The following is a 22403-nucleotide window of genomic DNA, read 5'->3' on the forward strand; positions in this document are numbered from 1 at the left end:
ACATGTCTACGCAACATCCACACAAATGCCAGGTTCAAGAGTTTCCCAGCAGAACATAGACGGTCAATTCACCTTTCAGTGGTCATAATGTTGTGGCTGATCGGTGTATGTACAATTTTGTCATTATTGTGACATCTTCTGGCATAACAGAAATGTATTTACTTGTGGGAAAATAAATTATATTATTACAGAACATAATAATTACATAAACCACATAAAGGTTCCTCCGTACGAGACGTTCCTTCAATAAAGCCACTCTTATGCTTGAGGAATGGACACAGACTTTTACAGCCACAGCTGGAGGTGACTATAAGTCTACTTGCTCCTGAGCTGAGTTCTCATTACACCGTGGGATGCAGCGCCTTACAAGCCCTGCACTGTCTTACCTGATGAGGTTGCGTAACAGTAGCCAGTCGGCGAGTCAGGGGTTTTGATCCAGCACCTCATTAAATCAGCAGCATCTATCAAAACCTCACCCCAGTCTGGTAGAAGGGACTCACTCCAAACCCGAAATTACAGCATTAAATTGCCTGAATTTTTTGGTATTAGACAGACTGTAGCTCTGAACCCAAGGCAGAGGCTTTAATAAATGGACCCACATCCTGCAGCATATTTAGTCTGCAAACTCTTGAGCCAAATTGGTATGTCATGGTGGATAAAGCTGAGGAGTTTCCTGGAATCGTCTAACACAGCCATGAAGGCATGAATACAAATTATACATCAAATGTTATAGGTTCAGAATTAATCAGAAAATTTATTCTGAGCTAATATGGAACAGAAAATGTTTAGTAATGAGACACAGCTTATTCCAGTTCTAGGCTTATTTTGCCATTGGCCTGAAGGTATTCATATTTTTCTATGTCTTTAACTATTATTGCTCAACGGTATTTGTCCAGATTTATTGAATCCAACCTTAAAAATAACAGGAAACTGACGAAGCTGTACTTTTTTCAATTCCATTTACTTGAACGAATCACCCGACTCCATAATTCTCTGTAAAATCACTCAAAACGGTGTCTCAGTTGTGGACACTGTAACATAAACCTGCCCTTCTTGGAAAGGCATGTCTATTACGTTAGAAGATTGATGATAGGTACACACAGGTATTCTCGGTATAACCTCTGTGCAAAAAGGGGGAACAAATCGTTCCTGAAAAAAAACGAAAAACAACACAGTTTCAGTGTCTCACTAAATTACTCCGTATTATGCAAGGGTGCTTAATGAAAGCCCCCGCAAAGCCGCCGTTAGCTCGCCGTTGATGGTTTTGCCATGTGTAAACTGTGAGTTCATTCTCAGACCAGCTCAGACGGTGCAGCTGCTCTTTCAGTCACTCTCCCCAACTGGTTGCTTTCAAACTCCCTTCACTCCATCTCACTGAATGTCTCACCTACACCTACACACCTCATACTGTAGATGGAGGCTGCGGTAAATCACCACTGTAGATACTTGACACCAAGTCAGCCACGCAGATCACTAAATCTTTCTGTTTTTCACACGAGCACCCCTAATGCAACCTTTTTCCCATTTTTCTGACATTTCTTTTTATTCTACTTTTTTTTTTTTCCACCCACAGTGTTGGCATGGCTGTAGAGTGCCATCACATCCAGACTGACACTGGAAGGATTGCCATGAATATTTCTACTGACACTTCTGTTCCCCAGAGGATGAACCTTGCTGACTTTCATTATTTTCTTTGGGTGCAGATGTTCATGTTCTCTCCAGGATAAATCTTTCATAGTTTTTGTGTGTTTCAGCCTGTAGTTTGGTTCTAACCTGAAACAACAGAGGGTTTGTTACGCAGAGCCATTGAGGAAGTTGTTGGAATCTGCCTTTCACTCTCTGCCAGAGGCAAACACATCAACTAACCATAAAATGTAGCAGGAGAGTGCTGCAGAGGAGCATTGAAGGCTAGCAAGCAGTTAGCTTAGCTGTGTAGGTAGCACGATAGGCCCTCTTTACACTGTGATAAAACCTTATCCCTAAATTGTACGCTTGCTTTCCTATCGGTAATTTGTTCAGATTCAGGCAGTGGTTGACACAAGGGCAGGATGCTGGAGGTGCCCACTTGAAAACCGCAATGATGTGCCGCATTCTGCCTGCTGCTGTTGGCTAGGCTAGTTGTTTGGGCTTCCGAATGCTTCTTGCCCCAAATCTTGGCACAAGGGAGAAGTGTTGGTCGACATGTAGTCGCATATCCCATCACTTATTACCTACTGCTGTTGGCTAGGCTAGTTAGCTGGTGTCTTCTTGTTGGTCGCTAGTTGGTAGCTGGCTGCTAGCCTGCTGGTTGGTTGTTCAGTTGGACTGGGCTTCTAAATGTGTTTTTCCTCAGATCTTGGCACAAGGGATTGTAGCATCTCATCCTGTGTATTAATGAATGTTAAAATATTCAATTGAATTTGGTCTGGGTCATGTTCATGGGGCAATTGAGACAAAGTTTTGATGCAGCCGCATCACTATATTCTTACAAATCTTCCAAAGACGCATCAGGTAAACTACTTGGTTATATAACTATAACCCAGTCGTATTGGTCCGTGGCCAGTGTTTGTCCACACTGCAAACAAACTGCGGGAGGGTTTCAGTTAATTTGCTGAAAGGAGTGCAATTGCGGTGTTCACACCATGCTCCCGGTCTGAGCCGAGGTGTGAAACCAGTCTAAAAGTGCCCCTGTAAAGGAACTGTTGCCGTCTAAAAGCCATCCGGGCTAACCATAAACTAGCAACCAAGTGACTTCATGTAGGATATACTCTGTTATAATTAAAGGATCAGGAATATAAACATTTGCCTCAGACAAATGGTTTTATAAAAACACGAAGAAGGCTCCATACAACTAAATTATATTATTCGTTTACTATCCACCTACACCGTTTCTGAAAATGTCAACAAAGACATCATAACTCATGAACGTGCATTCAAAAAGTTCCACTTGTAAGCTTGTGAACACCAGAAGAGGGAGTAAACCCAAATCCTATTTGAAGGCAGCATTAGCTGCCAGTGGTTCCTCCCAGGACTGATTAATCCTTATGTTGTATATAGAGAGTCAATGGTCCTGATCAGGAACAAACATAGCTTCAGTCCTGGAAAAATGAACTGTCATGTGAACGTTATAATAATACGGCTGGCTTCCATGGTAAGTTTGGTTCGTGAAATACCAACGCACGTTCTGATCTTTAGCTACTCGGATAGACTCTTGATCGCGAAACTACTCATAGTATGACTGTATCACAAGAGCTACTCTGTACTATGTAAGCTCCAGAAATATTGGAAAACTAAACATATTTAAAAATGCTATGACTAAAAATCTGAGGACACGTGTTCAGGTCGTTTTCCCTGGAAGGCATTCGTAGTGGGTTGTCCACAGGAAAAGTGACACATATAATATAGAACCATGAAAAAGAGAGCTGGTCGGTCTTGGCATGAATTGCTAGTGGATGTCAGGTTGTAGGTTTCAGGAAGTTGCAGTAAATGGTCGAATCATTCAACACTGGAAAGGCTCGTGAAAGAGTTTCCAGGGACATTCGATCATTCAACGGGCTCTTCTGATGACGCCCGCTGGAGGCATTAGTCCTGATCCCTCCGCCTCAGCAATTACGACAAACTCACACGTGCTCGTCCAAAATGTTTTTTCCTCACGGCTAAACGTGTGTAGGACAATGTATTCGGAATGCGAGAGGAGAAAACACTCCTACGCAACATCGAGCCGCTTGCTTATATACACAGCGCGAACAGCGGCGCATTGTGCTCCTTTGAGTCTTTTTCCAGGTGCTCCCATTAATCCTTCATACTTGTGGCACATTGAGACCGAGCATGTCTGGGCTAGAAAGGTCCGCCGTGCGGTGGGAAGCAGCGCAGACTTGGAGAGCACACAGGGTCATTTATTCAGACACGGCGCGGTTCACATCTATGGCTGAGCCACATTCAGCTGGCATGACCGACTACAATGAGAGAAGAAGAAGAAGAAGAAGAAGAAGGAGCGTACATAAGAGGGGCAGAGGAAAGACAGCACGTGGAAGTAATTATTGCCCCTTCCTGGCGTGTAATCTGGCACAGCACGTACAAGTACATGACAGGACGGGGGGAAAAAAATGCACCAAATCATTCCTTCACGCAAGGAAACGTCTTTCACTCTCTCTGATCCGCCGCCATGCCTTGTCAGATATTCGACTGATTAGTCAAATATCTCTGCTGCGCTCTCCGGAGTGTCAGAGAATATGAAAAATGCAAGAATCTCCGTGTGTAAATGTTACCGGCGGGGCATTCATTGTGCCTAATGAATGTCAAATTACATCTGAAGGAGACGCTGCGATCTCCCTCTGCAAACACTCACTGGAGCAAACATCAAATATTGGAGATCTGCGCGTTTATTCAGCGCGGGTATCTAAACCCACACAGCGCAAACACAAAAAAGTTTCTCTCCCCGGCGTGGGAGTGTTTGGTGAGCCGCATGCGATTGCGTGTCTGAATTTCGAGCAGGGGGACGTCATTCCCGTTCTGTGGAATACTACTGTTTCTCTGAATGAGGGGCGGGAGTGGGCCCACATGTGGTAAAATGAAGTTACTTGAGACGGAGGCTCAAATTAGTGACCTTGTTTGAATGTTGAGCCACAGATCCTTTTGTTACGTCCACGCACTTTGAAACCCGGGGGCTCGTTTCTGTCTAGGACGGGCTAAGAGCTTTCAACAGCAGCAGGCAGATGTCCGATCTCTAAAGCTCAGGAGTACGGGAAACGAGCCGGTCTCCTGCACATTCTGTCTCGGCCTCTTTCTTTCGTAACGGCGAAAACGCTCGACGTCACGTTTATCACCTCATTCCTCGTGCGTCTTGTAAAGGCTCGTGGAAAATCGCAGATGGTGTTTTAAAGGTCGTTCTCCCCGGTAATTGTCACCCCCTTTTCAGGGAGGATATTGCAGGTTCGGCTGAGCTTAACGCAGACCCCCGCTGTGGAGGAGTCTCGAAGGCTCGCAGCAACAGGGGACGTGACTGTGTGCGATGATTTACAACAGCCTGTCCCACCTGTGGTTGCCTGTTTGTCCCAAGCTGAGCATGAATGGCCGGAGGGTGGGTTGAACTAGGGGCTATCCGCGGGGCTAAATTGATGGCTTGAGGAGACATTTGGGTCCATTACAGCTCTTATTTCCCAGTCATTTGCATAAGCTGGTTTGAGTGGGAACTGAGCTACATCACTACAGTGTTACAGAGCTGGTTGTAAAAGAGCTAAAGAAAAAAAAATGATATTTGTGCAAAAAAAAAATGTTGAAAAGTAACTTGTACTTGAGGATTTTCAATTTCTGACACTACTACACACTTGAATATATGAATTTGTCAATATATTCAGATTATTATAAAAGCTGCAGGGAGCAGTAAATTCAGAAAGAAAACAAATAAAGTCAAATACTGAACCGGTAAGTTTCGACACAAGGTGATCTGAGCCGGTTCCCATGCTTTTCCCACGAAGCCAGATGCACATGTGCAGTTTATCTTCAGAAATGTCTCGACAAATATCAGATGGACAGCCGTGATATGCGGCGCAGACATTCACGGTTCCCAGAGGACATGTCGTAAGACGGGATTTGCAGTTTATGTAGTTTTATCCTTTCCTCTCGCTTGAAATAACATGGTAATATATACGGCGCTGTGGATACCGTGGTGAAAAAACACTGAAATTAATACGATTTGTAAACCATGATGAGGTCCATAAAGATAATTATTTCCTTGCGTTTCTCTTTAAACAAGATGCGATGCACTAGAGCAGCTTTTTTTGTTATTCAACTTACACTGCAACAGTAAATGGTTTTAATGTGAGTCAGGGATGATTAATGGACATTTCTTAAAGGCTCTGTAATGATTTAATCCATCTACAGCGTTTCTGTTCGCTCGCCGCTCTGTAAACGTGACGCCAAAACATGTACTCGCAGACTGCTCGTGTGCACGTGTCACGCGTGGTTGTCGGTGAATGGAAACCAGGTGCTTTTGTGCTCTGCCAAGGCAGGCCTGTTGTTTGCACCGTCAGCTCGGTGCGTCTAGGAGTAGCTTAACGAGCTCAGCAGGACCCCTCACATCAAACGCTCCGCTAATGGCCGATAAACTCGCCGGGCTTGGTCGAGAGCCCCCGGACGACGGACGTGCACGCGTTTACGTTGCGAGGAGGCGCAGCAGAGCCTCTCAGGAGCCTCCGTTCAAGAGCTAGGGCCAACTATTTTCATGAGATGTTAAGAGGAAACGGGTTTCTGGTTTATGGGAAAGCAATAAAACGTCAAATCCTTGACGAGTTAAAGCAGCTTAAAAACTTAAAAAAAAGACGTATGTGAGGTAAGGGATGACAAAGGCAGATGGAAACAGGCGCTGGCGTGACGTCATTTCTGCGAGAGTAGAGGGAGAGTCAACGGCACATTAAGAAAAAAAACTAAAAAAATCTTATCATGAAAATCCAAGAGTCATTTGCAGTGATTTACCTCATATGGAATAAATTCTAAACAGATGCTGTGGTTCATTTACTGGTTGTTAACAACACAGTGGGCCGTAAACGTCTTTCATTTCTTGTTTTGACTGCATACAAATAATCTCCAGACTACCTAAATCTAAAAATAAATATTTAACACACGTGCTTACCTCAGCAAATCTTTGTGCTTTGCTCACCGAAAACGCTTCCCTGTGTTTATTAAAAGAGGTGTGTGTGCGTGTGTGTGTGTGTGCGTGTGTGTGTGTGTGTGTTTGTGAAGGAGAGGAATAAAGGGCCCACGAGACACATGGAGGTTTTTGAGGAGTGAAGTTTAATGGGGTCGTGATTGTCTTCGTCGGAGGTCAAATATTTAATTGGTTTACGGGACAAAAAGCACAACCAGAGCCACTCCTATGTTCACTCAGCCAACTAAAACTCCCTACAATAGAATCACCATCGGGGGAAGACAAAAAAAAAAACCCGAGAATCACTTTTAGCAGCTCAGTCTCACAGAGGGTCATTACTTCTGACAAATGACGGCCATTTTGCTTTTTTTTTTTTTTTTTTTTTTTCAAAAGGTTGGGACAATGGCTCGCGCGTATTATCTTTCTCATTTTGCTGGAACCCACTGTTCCCAACAAGCCATTTTCATCTCGTCCCTATCAAGGGGATTTATTGTTCTCACTGGATAAAACTCTCTTTCTGTCCTTTCTCTTGTATCTGGGCAATCTCTCCTCTCCGATGGCTGAGATCACTGCCGCTCTGCGGGAGAGTAAACGTGACCTCAGTCTGACTCACTGGTCGGCATTCATCCGCTGCCTGGGCCCTACGACATGCACGGACTGACAACGGGGGGAGACAGAGACAGAGTACTGCTGGGTAGACAGACGGACGGAGAGACACAGGTAAGGGCCGGGCAGGGTCCTACGTTTGCCACATGACGAAGGAAGGAGGCAAGTTAGTGCGGTGGAGAGGGCGGACTGTGACCTTACTAGGTCAGCGAGTGAGAGGGCGGGAGGGGGCGGGCGGCGGGCTGGGATGGGGGGCGCTGTCCTACAGCTGACGTCACAGCGTGCTGGTTGTGGAAGCGGCCAGTCGCTTTCCTATGTAGATCCTAAAAAGAGAAGAGGGGAAGTAGAAATTAACGACTGACCCTTAAGTACAGCCTTCCCTAAAACCTCAGCGACCATAGTTAGTGATGGCAGAGGGTTTCTTTTAAAACCAAAAGAGCAGGAGCCAGATGTAAGAAGCTAATGAACTAGGCTGTTTCGCAAATGACATGTTATGACCTCGACATTTCATTTCCTCATGAGAGAAGTGAAGTTACAACGCCAGTTACCCAGAGATAAAAACTAAACAAAATAAAAACTTTCCTTGTACTGAGTTATTCAGTACTCTAATATGAATTACCATATTTCCTCTAATAGTGGCCTTTATTCACAGCCGTTATTAGACTGACGCCTTTATTTGTAATTCCCTTTGTTTCATACCGCTACCAGTATATTTGCTCAAAGTTTTCCTACCATTTACTCAACACGATTTACTCAAAAACGATTAATAAACACTTGCGTGGTCAGAAAGGACGCACAAATAAACAGGGTTCATTTATTGTGTAAGTTGACAAGGTTCTGTTGTTTTGATACTGTTTAGTTGAAAAGCTGGGTTCATGTGGCACTTCAAATGTAGCTACTGCCATCTGTGGCACCTGTGTGTCACTACATCTATGACTGGCTGACTAGCGCACACCGTATATTATTTTAACACCACTATTAGAGGAAATACGGTAATCTGTCCAGCTACGTCCAGCTAATTTCCAGTCAGCGCAGATTTTCTGACGTCCAGCTAATTTCGTCCAATTTGCAAACTCATGTATGTGTAACAAAAAGAAAGTTGAGGAGAATTTTAGAAGGTGTTAGTTATAGGTGCACTGCTGTGGCACACCAAGCAATCTTTGTTTATTTGCTATGCGGCTAAACTACTAGCTCTAAGAAATCTGCTGTCTTTATCACTGAAAATTATTATAAAATCCAGGTGCAAAAGTGTTGCAGGACGGTCACATTTTAATTCACATAAAATGGTCAATGACTTAATGCGCGGGTGCACGTTTCTCACCCGACTCCGAGCGTGAGCAGGTGTGACGCAAGCAGCGAGGGAACGAGAATGAGGAGGACATCAGAGGAGAAGATCCCTCTCTTCATCACTTCTGTCTTCCTAACGCTGAGCGAGACCTGCTGCTTCGGGTGCTGAAACACAAACTCTCTGCAGAGAGACAGAAGAGAGAGGAGTCGGAGATGAGAGATGCAGGATGATCGAAAGGAGCGGAGGGGGAAAAAAAAAAATAAAAAAAAATAAGCAGAGATAATGAGAGCACAAGAGAGAAGACCGAGAAGAAAGGAAACGTCTGAGTCTGAGGCGGGTGAGGACTGCTGCCTGTCAGATGCACTTCCTTTATAGCTGGAGATTAAAAGTCAAAAGTGGCAAATAAAAATGTGCGTTAAATATATAATGACTTAACGAAAATTAACAAAGTTCACTTAAGTTTATTTTGAGTCACTATCTGCCGCCAACTGAGGTAACACGCTGGTGATTGAGTTTAAGCCTGACTGACGAAACGACAGGAAAGAACTTTACAATATTTTGAACAAAGTATCCGTGGCAACATTCCCCCACACGTTCCATCACCCAGCAATTAAATGCTTGCCAGAAAGCGTGGGCGGAGATAACGTGGCAGACTCACCCTTTAACTCACCTGCGTGCCCGACACTCTACATTTCTTTCTTTCTCCTAGAGCTGCAGGTGAACTGTATCGTGGCTGAACAAACACAGGCTTCTTATCATATGTGTGAACTGCAGAAAACTAAATCTAAAGCGAGACTGCACAGACACACTGGACAGTTTTAATGTTTCATTTGTGAAACAGGTTTAAATTTTCAACTAGTGACAAAAAAAATATGTGTATTTTGTACATATTTTAGATGATTGACGCCACTATTCCTGGTATCTCTCTGAAAAAACAAAACAATGTTGTTATGTGTTGCCCATAAAGTTGGATTTTGTCTTAAGACCATAGACTGTAGATAAAGATGGCTGCTCCTCAAAAGTGAAGCCAAGGCCAGTGGAGCTCCCCCTGGTGTCTGGCTGCAGTATAGATCATAAGCTCCACCTCCTCCATGTTAGTGGATAGATGACAATAGGAAATTAGGCCACTCCCCTATTTTGATGAAAACAAACCACCGTGTACTAAGTGTTTATTTTGTGTTGTTAGCATTTGTCGGCCAGAAAGCGGGTTAAGTGGTTAGTGAGGCAGACAGATATATAGTGTTGTTGGCCGAGTGATGAATGGCGACGTTACTTAGAAAAACTAGTGGTTCTATGTCCATATAACCGACCTACCGATGAATGGGTGAAGAACCCACTCAGTGGCCGGAGGTGTCACACCCGCACATTTACTCTGACCTCATTGAATTTCCAGGTAATATATGACACCTGTCATCACTTCACAATCATTCCATAATGTTAAATTAATTAATCATGACATACATACAGCGTAAAGCTTATCCACAGATAAAAACCTGCTCTGTCATTACCTACTACCATTTCAGCTCAGCATCAACATTCACTTGTTTGACTTTTTTTTTGTTTGTTTGTTTGTTTACATTATAACTAGCAACTCTGACAATGGACATCAGCTAACATTAGCATAATCATTTAAAGTGATTGAGTGATAGCCACACACATACACATATCGATTATCAGGGTCCCACCTCCCATTCGTTTTATGGCCTCATTTATGCAGTTTTTGTGCCTTTCTCTTGAGGGCAACAGAGAAAATCTCATAGTTTTACCTTTTAAATAGTTCGAAGAACAATACACAACGCAGCAACTTCTCCTTTGTTTTCATCCATTGTGGGGGCATGGCCTTTTACAGTGATGTAAGGTTACTGTCTTCCATGGGACTTGGGCCAAACTAAAACACCAACCTAAAATAATCATTAAAAAATTATCAAATAATTAACAAATAATTAATTAATTAATTTAATTTTTCCCCCAAAGATGGTTTCTGTTATGTCAGGTAGTTAATATAATGTTGATGCATGTTAAAGTGTAATTTTTTTTGGATCAGCTTCATTTTAGTTATATAGTTATATTTAGTTATTGGACGTTATAGAAACAGGATATCACCCGCTCCACAAAGTGGAGACTGTGAGAGTTGTAAAAAAAAAAAATAAATAAAATAATTAAATGAGCACAGTGTGTAATACAGCATTTACTTGTAACTGGTGGAAGCTGAGCAGAGCACAATATTAATTAAATGGAAACACGAGGGAGTCTGGAGGAAGTGTAGTGGGTCATTGTTTTCTTGGCTCCACTCTCAGACTCTCGCTCCAATAAAAAAAAAAAAAAGAGTTTGGCCAATCCGAGGCAGTGACGAGATGTTGTTCATAGTTATACAGTCTAGTTTGAGTTTTCCTTTTTCTATTCATACACATAGACACATACATTTTGGAAGAGATTAATCGATAAAGTTTTCAGAAGATATACACCGTATCTATAAAGAATAAATCACATTGTCCAAATCGTTTCCTGAGAAAAGGTAAAAAATATTTTATTCCAACTTTATGGACAACAGCATATAAACATTCATGTTAATGCAAACTAAATAGGACGTGTTAACCAATTATCTATAGAGGTGGTGGTTAGACTGAGCTAACTCTCAATCTTTATGCTAAGCTAATTAGCTCCTAGCGTAAAGTGACAGCAAACAAAAGTTGCTCTTACTTTGGTGGCATATTTTCGGGCCTACTGGACCAATCCCACACCCAGTCAGTGTCCGCTCTCCGCTCGCTGTCCTCCTGCAGCATACGCAAAGAGAAAAAACAAAACAAAACAACACCAGATGAAGGAACAATAGGAGACAGCGGCTCGTGGAAATCTTTGGTAGAAATCTAAAACAACATTTAACCAGCGGTAACAGCACACATTTCTACACAACGGCTTATTTGATTTTCCCTCAGATGTCAGAGTAGAGGGAGCTTTTTCAAAAAAAAAATTGTTCCCACTTGCAACAAATAAATAGTTTGCTGTGAAAAATGTATTCCCTGATATTGATTACCGATCTCAAGCAAGCCTTGGTATTTCTGCAAGTGGATTTTAAACTGCTCTAAAATAGAAAATGAACACTTTGTGTTTTGGTGGGTGCTGGTCAATAATATATAAAATGTGCTTTATGAATATAAATAAGGTTGTCATCACAACAACAAAAAAGAAGGAGGAATGAATACCTGTATGGTCACACAGTCACTGTCCTGCTCACTGCTGGGTCTTGGCGAACCAGTGGACTGTGGGGTCGTCACTTGTGGGGGACTGTGGACAACAAGGTGGAGCATTAAAAAAAAATCTGGGTTTGTTCTCAAGAACCAGTCCGATTTGCACAAGTAACAATTCCATATTCAAGACGGAGAGTAAACACATATTGTGAAAAACAAGCAAAGTTCCTCTGAGCGTAGAACAAACCTCATTACTGTGCAAATGATTCCTACACTTCGCTGTGTGGCTCACCCCCCACCCCAACCCCCCAAACCCTTTCGAACAAACAAACTGCATCATTACCTGTCTTTACTCCTCTCGCACTCCAGCTGCGCCTCCAGGAGGATCCTCTCCAGCTCCCCCTGCAGGGCCGAGGAGATGCTGCTGTCCTGCGGCCCCGTCAGACTCTCCCTGCGGCTCGCGGCCGCGATCAGTTCCTCCAGCTCGACCCAGGAGCCTGACGAGGAAGGGAAGCGGCGGAGAGTTGCAGAGTTTGTAATGACGCCCGGGCGTTCGGCAAGAAATAAGTGCTGCTCGCTGCGCATGTATTAGTCTGTAATGAGCTAGAAAGGGGTCGTGATGAGGAAAGTAAACAAATGCACGCCCTCAGAAGTGATTGTTTGCACTGGATCACATTTAGTGAGCCTTTGTTGAGACTTTGAGGTATTTTCTTTCAAGCTGAACATATAAAACGGTGACAGTTAATTTCAACAAGAATATTTTTCAAATATGAAACGTAATGAATTGGAAATGTCTTTTCGTTTTTTTTTGTTTTCCAATTATGCAGATGTTTACCGCCTCCTCTCCGCTTGAATACGCACACTGAATCCTTCTAATTTAGTTTCTGCACAACGTTAATAACTTTAGTTGAGTCTTGTTTTATTCTGCCATCAATTTCAGCTGAAACCATCCAATTATAGCTCATCTGAACTGCCAAATAACTCCAGCAGTGTTGCCGTGCCTGAATAAATCATCCTCGTCTAACTCTCTGGCTTGTTTTTCCGCAGTGGACGGTGAACGAGCGGGTGTTGTTGTGCTCTGACATATGGCGAGTTATATGGCGGCGTCACGGATGTCCTGACGGGACATCGGCTGACCTGAGAGGCTTTGGCTGCGAGGACGGGGCCGCGTTACGCAAAGCACATCCATGCAAACAGCGGCGAGAGCCAGGGAGAGTGTCTGTTTCTTTTCCGTCAATGAGCACTGAAAAACATACAGAGCGCATGAATGAAAGGACACGGGTTCACTGGGAGCGGGAGGGGATTTGCGCATATGCACACGGGTGTGTGTGGCGCGCACGCCAGGGCTAACTCGGACTGACAGCATGCTTGCTTACGTAAGATCTTATTTCTGTTAGAGATTAGCCATTCACCCTCTCGCTTCCTCCTCTTGTTTCCCTTGTTGTGCGTCCTGTGTCGCTCTCATATATTTACCAAATGTCTCCCCTCATCCTTTCCGTCTGATCTCTGTAATCTTCACAGATTTATGACACGGTGTAATCACACAAACATCAGCAGAGATTTGGGGAGGCATGAGCGGGCACAGTGCTGCTTTGGGGCGAGGACGGGCAGAGGAAACTGTGCCATTGCCCTAGTTATTTATTTATTTATTTTGTTGTTCTACAGAGGGGAGTTATGACATAACAACAGCCTGAATGATCTATCTGTCGCCGTCCCGCAGCACTAAATCAGTTTGTATGGTTCAGTCCTGGACGCGTTCATCTGCGCCACAGACAAATCAGCTTTACGTAATGTGGACAGGAGCTGGATGCTTAAAACAATCAATGGACTGCTGCTGATTCATTCGGTGAACACCTGTCTCCAGTGTAGGGGCCGCTCCGCAGTGAGCATGGTGAGGTCAGAGGTGAGGTCATAAAGGAGGAATCTGAGGGGAATTTCCTGTAAGAGAAGGAGATTAGTTCTGCCTGAGATGTTGCGACTGTTTTGTTGAAAGTCTAACAGATGAATTTATAAATCTCAGTACGCCCTTACCTGCTTTTTTATTTATTTTTTTATTCCTGGGGCCCACAAAGCAGATACTTGGTGTGTTTGACCTGATAATGCACCCCATGCACCACACATGCAATGAAGTGCATTGATGTTTGGTGCCGTAAACAAAAAATCTAAATAAGAAACTGAATCATTTAGTGGCTTGTGACTAAAGCCTTTAGAGTTTGATGGGAATACTTTGCAATTTCTTGCCATTTTTTGTTTAAATATACTTGTGCCATTAACTCAGGGTGAGGAACTCGACGTGTGAGGTACATCCCGATCATAATCCCTAAAGAATGCCTACAGGATATGCATCTAGGTTGTTTATGTGACAGCTTTAACCCCATTCCCCCCTCAGTAATTTCCCCTCAGCGTCCAGCTCCCCTCTTTAATGATCTACCTGTTTTACCCAGCATCCTCCGTGCGCCCAGCGCAGGGCAGCTATAAGTGTCAGAAAATCTCCACTGCTTAATTGGCTTACGGAGATAGAAACAGGTGAGTCAGGGAATCCGTTTACACAATGACAGTGTCAGTGTCAACAACACTGACAACAATAAAAACGCCAGTGGCTTCTTGTGTTCCTGCTCCTCTCCGCCTCACAGGCGGCTGGTATCACTCCTGATAAGCAGCTGCGTTTTTTTTTTTTTTTTTTTTTTTACATCCGCACATCAGACCTTGAAAACAACACCACAAGAATGAATGGAGCCGCTGTCCACGCAGTCTGTTTATATTTGCATTGTGAATTCTGCACGCAAAATCCACCCGCGTGCGTAAAAGTCACGCTCATTAATTTTGCGCAAGAGGCACCTGCTACAAAAGGCGAATATTCAGGTGATGTAACAGGCAAATATTTCAGTGATGTAACAGCAAAACACACGGCCTGGTCCGTGCAGCAGCAGCAGCACCAGCAGCAGCATCACTCACCGTAGAGTCCTTCCTCTGGTGTCTGTGAGCCGGACAGAGACATGCTTGGACGCCGGGGAGAGGATGGAGAGAAGATAAAAAACAAGAAGCTTCGGAAAGACGCAGACGCTGGTCTGGGACGACACGCAGGTGCAAATGTGCGCGTTTTCACCTCAATCACTCTTGTGTTTGTTGTCGTCTAAAAGCGACGCCGGGCACCGACGCTGTGCTAATCCGCTCCCCTCTCCTCCCCCTTCCCTTCTCTCTCCTCCCTCCCTCCCTCCGTCTCCCTGTCCCACGTGTCAGGAGGGGAGAGGTAAACAAAACAAGCTGAGAGCCCAGCAGATAAAAAAGACGCAAGCTACATGAGACAATTAAAATACTCAGCGGCTAAAAATACTCACTCCTGATTGGCTACAAGTTGCCAATTAGATTCGTGTGCAAAGAGGGTTTTCACAAGAGAGTAACACAAAGTCTCCGAGCAAATAACCATCAAATACTCTGTGTGGATGCTGTTACATTAACTTGAAGTGCAGCCCGCTGATATGAATTCATCATCTTGTTCCTCCTGCTGCTCTCTTCTCCTCCTCTCCTCTCTTCACTCACTTTTTTTTTCTGTCCTAACCTGGTTGACCTAAAGCAGATGGCTCCCCCCCTCCTCCTCCTCCTCCTCCACCCCCTATACGAGCTGCTCAAGGTCTCTTGAACAAAATGGGAGCTCACTAAAGCCGCTGGAAACCGAAAATATCTTCCGGTGTCTGCGGTGACCTAGAACGCCGCAACAACCAAGAGCTGCTGCTGCTGCTGCTGCTGCTGCAAGTGAAGCGAGCATGAGCCTCCCCTGGCATGAGAGTGATGGATTGACAGGGAGCTTACACGACCGTGTTGCGGTAGATTTGGAGTTACACAGTCAGTGACAGCGAGGTTGTTCCCAGGCACCTCTGAGAACATGCCACCGTTCTCCTGTGGATTTAGCCCGTCTGACTGTTTCTCTCCTTTATGTAATCCCAGGCTAACTCTGTGATGTTGGGATCAGGACGCTGTGGGGGCCCCCGGAACATGTGCTGCAGCAGAACTGCTTGTTCCATCTCGCGGTTTTGAGATTGTTCTTTATGGTGACGGCTGCATGTTTGGACTCAATGTGAAACTAATTTGGGACTCATCGGGAATTCATGTGGAAACAATCACCCTTGATGGATAACCGTGTAAAGGCTTGCGCAACACTGTATTTAATGCCCTATCGTACAGTTGTTTGACTGTATTTCAAAACAGGTAAACCCTGACACTTTTTAAAGCTAAACCAACCTGGCATAACATCATAACCACTGACTGGAGAAATAAATATACACAATAAACAGACACAATATAATGTTCTGCTTTGGAGGCACAAGAAAGACAAACACAATATTAGGAAAGTGGTCACAATGTTATGCCGGATCAGGATTACTCTCTTACATCTGGGGAAAGACCTTCCAAATGACCTATTACATCAACTGTACGCTACAGCCCTTTCTTTTATATGAAAGGCACATCTTTCTTTCCCACACTCACTCTGTCATTTGCAGCCACTTTGTTTTACTCTCCCCACAATTGTAGAAGATGACCATAAATCTGAAAACTACGCCTGAACCTTTGTCAAGATAATGCCGAAAAGAGGCCGCTCTGTCCAAAGCCTCCTGCCATAACAAATCCACGCTGACCCATTTCCAGGGCTACTCAGCCATCAAAGATATTGCTTTTCTAATTTTAATGTAGGTGTACTGGAGTGTAAAGTGTGCCCCGTGGAGCTGTGTTATGTAGGACAAAATAAAAACAAAAGTGTAACAAAGTGTAACAAAAACAACTATCACAGACAATGGGAATATAGTCAGAACCGCACACTAATACACACAGAAAAGAAAAAAAAAAACCTAATCAGACTCGGGGAGATGAATCAGGAACAAGACAGAACATGAAAAAGACGAAGTACACGAGCGGGACATCCATAATCCTCCCAGAGCTCTTTGACTTTACAAGGAGAAATATTAATATTAGTCAAAATTTCAAAAAAAGGACATGGTGGCTCCCTTTAATAAGTTTTACTTTTCCTTTCCATAAAAATAAACAGTGGATATTTGATAATTCTCGGGGTATTCAAATGAGCATAACATTTTTTCTTTCTCCGAATCTGAATTCAGGCTCCGTGTAAGCAAGTTTGACTTTAAAATGAACGGTAGTTCGATGCCACTTTTTTTTATTTCTGTTTGGTTAACATTGACTTTCATGTAAATTGATCTTCAAGTAGCTTCATCTGTATATACAGTGGTGTGAAAAAGTGTTGGCCCTCTACCTGATTGCAGGTAGTTTTTAAATGAAGATCGTCTTTAATAAAAAACAAAAACCTACCTATAGGCCTGTGTGAAAAAGTGATTGGCCACTAAACTTAATAACCGGTTGGACCACCCTTTGCAGCAACAACTGCAATCGAGCATTTGCGATAACTTGCAACGAGTCTTTTACAGCGGTGTGGAGGAATTCTTTGCAGAATTGTTGTAATTCATCCACACTGAAGGGTTTTTTTCCAGTACAAACCTCCTTTTTAAGGTCACGCCAAAGCATCTCAGTAGGATTCAGGTCAGGACTCTGACTTGCTGGTGTGTTTTTGGATCATTGTCCTGCTGCAGAACCCAAGTTCTCTTCAGCTTGAGGTCACGAACAGATGGTCGGAACATTCTCCTCCAGGATTCAGCAGAATCCATGGTTCCGTTTATCACAGTAAGTCTTCCAGGTCCTGAAGCAGCAAAACAGCCTCAGACCATCACACCACCACCACCAGATTTTGCTGTTGCTATGATGTTCTTTTTCTGAAATGCAGTGTTGGCACGAAGCCAGATTTAATCGGACACCTTCCAGAAGCTCAACTTTTGTCTCATCAATCCATAGAGTATTTTCCCAAAAGTTGTGGGTTCTTTTGTGACTTCTCAGATGATTCGTTCCCTGCTTTCTCGGGGTCATTTTCGTCGGGTTCACCGCTGTTCCATGTTTTCACCATTTGTGGAAAATGGCTCTCACTGTGGTTCACCAGAGTCCAAAAGCTTTAGAAAAGGATTTGTAACCTTTTCCAGACTGATACATCTCACTTACTTTGTTTCTCATTTGTTCCTAAATTTCTTTGGATCGGCGTGGTGTCTAGCTTTTGAGGATCTTTTGGCCTACTTTACTTTGCCAGACAAGTCATATTTAAGTGATTTCTTAATTGAGAACAGGCGAGGAAATTGAACTCTGTGATCAACTACAGTTACAACAGTCTTTCAAAAGTCTGCTTCACATAACTAACAGTAGTGTTTATTGCCTTCATAGGTTTCAGGGTAACTGCCAAACTCCAGAAAACATTTAGAAAGTCTTCCCCATTTTTTAATCTTTGGCGAGCGGCACATGCCGGAGAACACCCTTTGATGTGCGCCTTAAAAAACATCAAATGAAACGGACCAAAGCAGATCAGGATGTTCATGGCGGCTGCATCATCACTTTATCAGCATCAATGTACCTTGAACGCCTGAGATCCCTGCTCTATATTTACACATCTTCTAATGAATCAGATCAAGAATGTGTTTCGGATTTTTCATCCCAGCCCCCTCCTCCTTTGTTTCCGTGTCGAATGAGCCCTGTGGCCAGTGATTCACTTCAAGACATTGGCATCTATGACATCAGCCGCACACAGACTCACTGCTGGATTTCATTCACGTAGCCAAGAGCAAGCAGAGACATAACAAAGGAGGATGCACACACGGCACTCTCATGCAAAAACATCTTTAATGTGTTTACCCCCTTTATTCTGATACTAGCTAATAATTAACAGTTCAGTAAGCACACAGCCCTTCAGGGTCAAATGAGTGAAGAAATTTTGAGGGGAAAAATATTTTTTTGTCCTTTCTTGGATCATTTGGAAAGTGAATTGTAATGCAACATTACCCAACACTTTATGAACAACATCACCACCTGGTGGAAAGAGCTATTAAAAAGCATCACGTCCTGAGGCAAATGTTTACCAGCATGAAATCTGGAACTGCCATATGCTTTATAGCTCTATACTGATTGAAGTACAACTGGTTTAGAGCCTGTAAACTATTGTGTAAATCACTTTATAAGAGTTTCCGGGCAGGCAGGAAGATCAAGATTTAAGAACGATGCAATGTATTGTTAGTGCCTTTTGGTACATAGCGGCAAGCCAGAAACCCCCCTACTTTCAGAGTCTATCTTCTCCGCCATTTATTATGTTGCCAAGCAGCATTTCTCTTCTGACCTCCAGCCTTGTTCTAGACAAGAGGACAGACACAGAAAGTCATTATTCGGCCCAGAAACAAAGCAGGAAAAGTTCCCCCATCCATCAAAGGAACTTAAGGTCTTTGACAATGTTCTGGGCCCGGCTCAGATCAAAGAGGGAGATGCCAGCTGTATTCAGGTCCTGCAAATGACTGGCCACCTCGTTCATCCATCATGCTTGAAACTGAGATAGCAAAATAATAAAAACCTTTTCAGGTAATGGCCTCGGTTAGATCTCAGCATTAGACACGTCCCGAGCCTGCAACCATGTATTAGGCTATGATTGATGACTTGATCTGAGTGTACATTATAGGATCTGCTTAAAATTCGGGTTATTTTGTGACGGGCAGACACAGAGACTGATTAATGAGTGCCAGGGGGAAACTACTGGTGTTTGGTGGCACTCTGGAAGCACGATCTGATTGGGTATATGCAGGAAGCCTTTTGATTAGTTTGATAAACAATAATTACAGCCCCTCGGCTCACCCAAGAGCACGGTGAGTATGGATAGCAAAAACCCAGAAAAAGAGAGAGAGGGAGACGTGGTTTGAGAAAAAGCTTTAAAATGACAATTATGTGTGCTTTATTATTCTTTTTGTCTTCTGTGACATGTTTGAAGGATGGGTGTTTGAGTCTTAGGATAAGAGGAGTGAGAAGTCACAGCCATCTTTTAAGCTTTGAGGCTTTTAGCTAAATGCCAACACCAGCATAGCAACATTTTAAACTAGACTAATTGTAAGGGTAATTTCATGGTTGGCATATTTACATTCTATTAATACTTGCTAATGTTTAGCGCTAATTAGCACTAAAGCTAATATAGTTTTTATATAATATTTGATCATTTGCAGCAATCCGCACTTAACACGTTGAACGGTTACTCTATTATTTTTATAGTAGCTGAATAGATTTGGTAATATTGGTAATATTTACCATCGTTATCGTATAAGTTAATATGTCATAATTAGCACTAAACAGAGTAGGCTATGGTTTCCTGTGGTATTTCTCCACAGTGTTAACATGCTAATGAGGCATGTTGTGCAAATATTTGCTAATACACATTAAACAAAAGGCACGGTTACTCTGTTAATTGAGTTGATATTTACTAAATAGCCCTAAAGACAGTAATATTTTTACATATTAGTTTTGTTAATATGTCATGATTAACACTAAACACAGCAGGCTACGTGTTTCCTGTAGCATTTGTTCAAGATGTCAATATGCTAACGAAGCACGTTTTTCTTAATATTTGCTGATTATAATTTGCTAATCAAATCAAATGAAAGCTACTATACCACGATAGCTGGCTGTCATCATCATATTAGTTTAACTAATACATGATAATTAGCATTAAACCCAGTCGTTTAGGTAACGTTTGATAATTAGCGTTAAATCCAATGCAGTTTACCGTGATTGCCATAAAATTTTAGTCAAGATTTGCTAACAAGCACGAAACACTAAGTAGCTATACTGTATCGGAATATATCTGAGGAATTTGGAAATATTAACCGTCGCCATTTAGCACTTAAGTTTCATTATTTTTGCAAGTATAAACCAGACTATAGAACCAAATGATATTTTGACTAGCCTTAAAAAAAATCTCAGGTCCGTGTAAAAATAGATAATAAGATAAGCTGGACGTCTAATAAAATTAACTACTAAAGTCTGCTGTGGCCCGTCGTCAGTCTCATTTTGTTAAACAAAGCAGTGTGCAGATAGCTCTACTCTCTGAGCCTCACTAAAACTATAAAAAAACTGCTTTTCAGGTCTCTCCAAATGACCCTCACACAACTCCACTATAATCAACGATGGAGCGGTTGAGACGGTAGAGAGCTTCAAACGCTGTCAGAGTATAATGGACAATACACTAAACACTGCCAGCAGAAGCTCTTTGTTGTCTGCAAACTCAAGGTCCTCTCTGTAGCCGGTCGCCCGCTCTGCCTGTGCAGACGCCTCATGGAGTCTGTCCTCCTGTCATTATCATCCACCGCTCCATCTGCTGTTTCGCCACGCTGACGGCGTCCAACCGCCACAGACGTGCTACTTCTAACATCAGTGGTCTCTCTCAACCTTCAGCGCGGACGTTAAAGTGGCTCCGGTCGTGTAAAGCGAAGCTCTCGATGGATGCAGCGCGTGACCCTGAACACTCCTTCAACCTATGCGTCACTTTGCCTCTCTCCAGCTGTAGATGCACATCCTGGGGCCTGATCCTGAGTTACAGCAGCAGAACAAATACTAAGGAGATCCAAAACAGACAGCGTGTTTTATACTTTAATTTGGTAATTTAAGTTTATATTTTGCAATAATATCTTTGTTAAATCTTGTAATTTTGGATACATGCTTGCTTAAGTAAAGATTTTAATTTAGGACGTTTAATGGAGAGGAAACTTTTTAATATTTTTTTTTTTTGGCCACTGGGGGGCAGTGGAAACATCTTGTGAACTCAAAGATGACATATTAATACCCTTCAAGCTGATAAGGTGAACTTGTTGGGGTCCACATTGCAAAAAATAACTTATTTAATCTCTGTTTTATTTATTTTTTTAGTCAATTGTTATATATTTAACTGCGCTGACTAGCTTGTCGCTAACAGTGACTTCAGTTGCGACTGTGAGCTGTGGAAGTAGCGTGCAGGCAAATGTTAGCATGCATGACGCTAAATTAAGATGAATGTTATACCTGCATATCCAACAGACGTTGAATAAGGGCAACTGGACTTGTAGAATGAAGCTCTTGAAGCTGCATAATATCAGAATTATAGCATTGATAGTTTACGTATATTAGCATTAGAGAAGCAGATTTGGGATCGTTAGCTCACTTGTTTGATCCCGTGAGAAAGCAAATGAAATCCCTCAAACTTCTCCCCTGGCTCACTTGCTTAAATGCAGAGAACATATATTCATTGTAAGTCTGTACATATATGCATGACAAATAAAGCTTAAAGCTTAAAATTATCGCAGCACATGTGGGAGTTGTGGGGGATCTCGTCAAAGATCTGAATATGAATGATGATCACTGCACATATACGGTATCTATACGATAACTGTGCATGTAGCAAAAAAAAAATCCTCTCGCGTTATGGTAGACGACTGTATCTCTTTATGTATCAGTATGGCAACAGATTCACTTCTGATTACTGTAAATTCAGTGGGCGTAATTGAGTTCTTTCCACAAAATTGAACTTCAGATCCATCTAATTCCTGGAAATTGCATCTGGAAGCATAAAAGTGGAACATCTGAGAGATGTAAAAATGAGATTTACTGGGATGTTAATGTAAGTCTGATAGAGAGGGAGAAGAGATGGGAGAAGATAAGTGATAAGAGCTGATAAAATGGGATGAGATGTCTCAGCCCTTAAGGCATTTAGGTGTATACTTTATCTCTCTATCTCGGCTGCGTGGTGGTTTCCACTACATCGCCTCAGGTGACAACAGCCAGTACAGCGACGATGATGGGGGTCAAT

The 22403-nt window shown here is 42.9% G+C and overlaps 1 protein-coding gene across 1 annotated transcript; it reads right to left on the bottom strand.

The window, feature by feature from the left end:
• Positions 1-6750: 6750 nt before the first annotated feature.
• zgc:73226 (uncharacterized protein LOC402792 homolog) lies at positions 6751-14901 on the bottom strand. Its single transcript, XM_047569683.1, has 6 exons — positions 14663-14901; positions 12051-12204; positions 11723-11804; positions 11220-11293; positions 8553-8699; positions 6751-7554 (listed from the first exon to the last, which is right to left on the bottom strand). Exons 1-6 carry the CDS (start codon positions 14703-14705, stop codon positions 7506-7508), a joined length of 549 nt encoding a protein of 182 aa, XP_047425639.1. The 5' UTR covers positions 14706-14901; the 3' UTR covers positions 6751-7505.
• Positions 14902-22403: the final 7502 nt, after the last annotated feature.

Source organism: Mugil cephalus, chromosome 19 (assembly GCF_022458985.1).
Source record: "Mugil cephalus isolate CIBA_MC_2020 chromosome 19, CIBA_Mcephalus_1.1, whole genome shotgun sequence".
NCBI classification, from domain to species: Eukaryota; Metazoa; Chordata; class Actinopteri; order Mugiliformes; family Mugilidae; genus Mugil; species Mugil cephalus.

What these genes read in the sequence shown, in the direction of transcription:
- zgc:73226 (XM_047569683.1), bottom strand. Translation starts at nt 14,705, where the DNA reads ATGTCTCTGTCCGGCTCACAGACACCAGAGGAAGGACTCTACG. An exon ending in TGCGAGAGGAGTAAAGACAG is followed by an intron (nt 11,805 to 12,050) that starts GTAATGATGCAG and finishes TGTTGTCCACAG; the next exon opens with TCCCCCACAAGTGACGACCC. An exon ending in GTGACTGTGTGACCATACAG is followed by an intron (nt 11,294 to 11,722) that starts GTATTCATTCCT and finishes CGTATGCTGCAG; the next exon opens with GAGGACAGCGAGCGGAGAGC.